The sequence below is a fragment of the Cupressus sempervirens genome, chromosome 8, assembly GCF_028749045.1.
Source record: "Cupressus sempervirens isolate cs-2001-9-10 chromosome 8, ASM2874904v1, whole genome shotgun sequence".
NCBI classification, from domain to species: domain Eukaryota; kingdom Viridiplantae; phylum Streptophyta; class Pinopsida; order Cupressales; family Cupressaceae; genus Cupressus; species Cupressus sempervirens.
Window position 1 is genome coordinate 349,407,282 of NC_143125.1, and position 4,948 is coordinate 349,412,229.

The following is a 4,948-nucleotide window of genomic DNA, read 5'->3' on the forward strand; positions in this document are numbered from 1 at the left end:
TCTTCGAGTGGGATGGCATGAACGCCTAAGTCGAAGGACGCCGTACTTTTTCTTTCCTCTTCTGATACATTCTGTCTTGAGAACAAATGTCCAATTTAAGATCCATAAATCTCAAGAATATGGAGCACGACAAAATTCGAGTTGAGAGAATCGATGGCCTTCCTTGTACATTCGATGACTGCTGTCATGAGAGAGTAATCTCTGCATCGTTTAAGATAGGCAAGCTCTAGATTCTTCGCAGCTCAAATTGTTTTGTTTTCAAAGAGAGTTCCTTTTCAATAGCCTAATAAATTAGATTTTATTTCCAGATACAGTTGTGTAACATCATTTTCGCATCAACATGACCCATCACACTTCAACACTGTATGATTCATCATGGATGAGAGCTGGAAGACTAAAATGACCAAATTACAGATCCAAGGAAGTTAAATATAAAGGGCTAGTGGAGGAAGGAGGCCCAAATTAAGAGAAGATACATATAAAATAGTACTGCTGCGAGCACATAATTTTTCTTTTAAATTGAAGAAGATTGAATCCACATTGTAAATACCTACAATATGAACTCTGCCATTGAATAAATGTAAAAGGAGGACTAACCGGTGCTTGTCTGCATAGAGAGAACTGCAACCAGAACAACGTTCCCTAGAAAAATTTGGGTTTGCTTTGCTCGCAGAGTGAGCTAGATAGAGATAAATTATTACATCTTATAGGTTAAACTAGATACAGATGCATTATTATATCTCATAGATTAAGCAAAAACCTGTCCATTTTAACAAGCAGGTGCCGCAGCCCTCTCCTTTATTACGGCCTGTAGCGGATTTTTCATCACCGCAGTAAACTCCTGCTTCTCCGCAAGATCCACATTTTCTCCCACTTTGCTCTGCCATTCAAAGTTGTGAAGCAGTGTGGCCACAATAAGTTGAACATGGCGCATGGCCACGCTTAAGCCAGGGAAAATCCTCCTCCCCACCCCAAAAGGCATCATCTTGATCTCCTTCCCTCCACTCATATCCACTTCCCCATTCATAAATCTCTCTGGCACAAACTCCTTGGGATTCTTCCACTCTGCAGGATCGTTGCCCATCTCATAAACACACAAATTCACAAGAGCCCCCGCAGGAATATCATAACCACCGAGGCTACAATCTTCCGTAACAGCATGCGAAAGAAGCAACTTTCCAGGTGGATGTCTGCGCAGCGCCTCCTTCACCACTGCTTCAAGGTATGGCATTTGACAAAGCAGTTTCTCCTCTTCCACCAAGTTAGCCCCTTCCTTACCAACAATACCTTCAATTTCCTTGTAAAGCTTGGCCTGGACATACGGATATTTTACCAAATTAGCCATCACCCACTGTATCGTGGTTGATGTACTATCGGTGCTGCCATTAATGAACTCCGAGCACAGAGTCGCAATCTCTTTGTCGGTCAGAGATCTGCCGCCATTGACAGACAGAGAAAACAGAGAATCAACGTACGCCCTACAATTAATGGTCGCCCCCTCCACTAACTCCGTCCGACGTCGATTGAAAAGGGCAACCAATTTCTCCTGCTGACGGTAGTAGATCCCTATTATCCGCTCTCAGCGCTTCCTGAAGAAAACCCTAAGAATGGGAGACGTGTCCTCTATTGCAAGACCCGTAACGCTGTGAAGCATTTCTCTCATGACGCTCTCCACCTCTCGGACTTCATTCTCATCCAGTCGCAGTCCAAAACACATGTAGAGCTGTAAAAAAAATGCAGCGTGCCTCAAATGCTCGATCACTTTCACCACACCTTCATTTTGCTGGGCTTCGCTTTTTAAACCCTGGATAAGCACCTGGAGACACCATTCTCTGCCCTCTCGGAAGGATTTCAGGGAATTTGAGCTTAGGGTTTCACTCACCAGATTTCAGAGGAGGATTCGCCAGAGAGGACCGTAGGGAGCGGAATTGATGTTCATCTAGTTGCTGGTGAAGAGCTTGAGGAGCCCCTTGGCGGGCGGTCTGCTGGCAAAAAGGGAGCCTTTCTGTACCAGAGCCTCGTGGGCCAATTCATGGCTTGAGACAATAATTATCGGCTGAAACCCTAATCTGATTGTGAAAATTGGACCGTATTTTCTCTGATTTTTTTCAATGTAACCTTGAAATCCTTGGTTAGATTGCCTGATCTGTAGCAGGTTGCCAACAATTGGCCATCCTCGAGGACCTGGAGGCAATTTCGATTTCTTGTTGAGTTTTGTCAGGACCTACAGGGGAAGCGCTATAAGCAGGGCAATATACAGAAGTGAATCCATGCCCAAAGCAGCAGGAAATCCCATAAGGTTCATTTTTTGAAATCTGGGTCAATAGATTTGCTGGATCTTACGCTGAGGTCCTATGGGTACGTGCTTCCTTAAAAATAGAGGGGTACTCAGGAAGATTTTTTAGGAATATTTATAGGGAAATGGTCCCATGAATTTTATATTGAATCCTCTTTAAAAAAAAAAAAAATAGGGCGACGTCTATACAGCCACGAAAATGCACTTTCTTACGAAGGAGAGGACTTGGAATTTTTTTTGAAAAGTTAGAAAAAGCAATCTAAAGGAAGTGCATTTTCGTGGCTGTATAGCCACGAGCAAAGAATACCTTCTAAAATAAAGGAATCTAGTGGTCTCATAAATTTTCAAAATAAAGAGATTATTTTATTTTTATGGGAAGTTGAAGAGCTTGTTAACAAATGGCAAAAACCTTCCCTAAGCTTCCAGCCCCACCCCATTTTTACCCCCTTAAATTGAAAGAGTTAAAAAAGTCAGGGCTCCTATTTTATTGAAAAAGATTCCAAATAAACCTTTAGCCCCTCTTAAAAAATTGCCATGGAGTCACTGCTCCACAAAAATAGAGTCCAAGCCCCTCCCATGAGACCCCTGCCTTAATCTTCTAGCTGATTATTCCACCTAGATTTCCTACCTCATTTATGGTTTCCCATATTTGATTGGGGGTTCAAAACTTAATGGTCAAGTATCATTGCAATGATAGCTAGTGGATGCGGGGCAACATATATGCACCCCTCCCAGTGTTAAATAGTGGAAGTATTTTATACTTCCATTAAATAATGGTGCATATATGTTGCCCCATAGTCAGTGCCGCAATGAAAAGCTTTTTTTTTTTTAAAAGTAAATCATTTATGTAGTCCAATCAAATCTTATATCTCTCTTACAATGTTTTTAATACAAAATAACATCTATGGAACAATTATGTAAAATATTAAAACTGAATCAAAACTTCTTATTGAAGAACAATTATATGAATCTTAAACGCAGGACAAATAAAAAATGAATTAAAACTTCTTATTGAAGAACAACTATATGAATCTTAAAAGCAAGAAGCCAAAGCGCTCATTCGAAATCTTAAAAGCACGAATCAAATGCTTTCATTTGAAATTTTTGAATGAGAACTTTTGCTTCGTGCTTTTAAGATTTATATAGTTGTTCCATGGATGTTTATTTTATGACGCTATTACCCAAGGTCATTGAAGGTTTATAGAAATCATAAAAGGAGATGGAATGTCAATGTCAAATGTAAAAATTGAATGTCAATGTCAAATATAAAATAATAATTTTTCATGAAGGTTTGTAATTATTTTTAATATTTAAAAATAATTCCTACTAAAATTGAAGTCATTAACATTCAATTTTAAAAATATGAACTTTCATACTTCCTAGTTACAAATTCTAGGAATCACTAACAATCAATTGGATTGCATTCCATATATATAGTAGCATATGCTTAATACAAAATAATGAATACTATATTAGATAAATGGGTTTTGAAGGGACCTTGAAACTCGAATACAAAGCCTTTACCAGGCTAAGAAGCCAACAAACAAAATCAAAAGATATGCATTAAGTTCTTCAAAGAAGAAACATTACATAAAAACAACAAGACACAAACCAAAAAGGGGGATCCTAACATCTCATCACCCCTACACACCCTAGTTGGTGGTCAAAAGGAATAAGCTCATGATAACCTGACCACCCAACAAAAAAGTAATACAAGAAAATTAAGATTTCCCCTTAGCCCCCGACTTGTGGGCAAAAGGAGAAGATTTGGATGAGAATTTCTTTGAATATTTTTCTTTTATTGTACTCCATCCTTCCTCAATCTTGGCAGCCATAGAATGCCAAGCCAATGAATTTGAAGAGTTGATAGCTTCAATAGCCCTAACAACATTAATGACAGGGCATGTAGTTTCAGAAACAACAACAATAGGTCCACCATTTAAGATAGATCCATTAACTTGAGATCTTCTCTTAGAAATTGTAGTGCCTGCCCCTAGTTTGCAATTCTGTTATCTTTGTTGAACTCTTTTAGGCCAGTTTTATGTTGATGATCAGTAGCATTATCTTGAGATTGGTAGATATCTTTTTACTTCAGTTGGTTATATGATGAGATTACTTGATACTCTATATTTCATGTTTGCATGATAATTATTCAATTTTTTCAGTTATTGATGATGATTAGTTAGATGGTTTATTCTACGTGTTTTTCTTAGGGATACTTACCCCATACTACATGTGTATGGTGCGTGTGTTTGTTTTCTTTATGTATGGCGTTTCTGATGTGGTTAAGGAAGGGAGTCGTAGTCACCTGCTAGTCGGGATCTACACGATGCACCACTTCCTACCATTGCCTGTTTAGCTTAAAATATTGTGTCTGTACATGCGTGAATTTTATGCAGGTTGTAGGTATCGGGTATCGACTTCTCTGAATTGCCAGGATGAGCATACCCTATCGCATTATTTCAATGGTAAGAGAGGGGAGATAGATTCTTGAGTCCAAATCTTAAACCTTTAAGCCATTTGTCCTAATTGATAATTAGGACAAGTATCTAAGTCAAGTACCCTCCGAATGCATTGGATGACGTTAATTCGTGATTATAACCCTTTAGTTTGATTTTGTATGTGTTTTGCTATGATGGATTTTTGTATGTT

General features: G+C 38.7%; 1 protein-coding gene across 1 annotated transcript; it reads right to left on the reverse strand.

The window, feature by feature from the left end:
• Positions 1-477: 477 nt before the first annotated feature.
• On the reverse strand, positions 478-2,387 carry LOC149542774 (cytochrome P450 89A2-like). Its single transcript, XM_089797663.1, has one exon. It carries the CDS (start codon positions 1,343-1,345, stop codon positions 770-772), a length of 576 nt encoding a protein of 191 aa, XP_089653789.1. The 5' UTR covers positions 1,346-2,387; the 3' UTR covers positions 478-769.
• Positions 2,388-4,948: the final 2,561 nt, after the last annotated feature.

What these genes read in the sequence shown, in the direction of transcription:
- LOC149542774 (XM_089797663.1), bottom strand. Translation starts at nt 1,345, where the DNA reads ATGGCTAATTTGGTAAAATATCCGTATGTCCAGGCCAAGCTTTACAAG.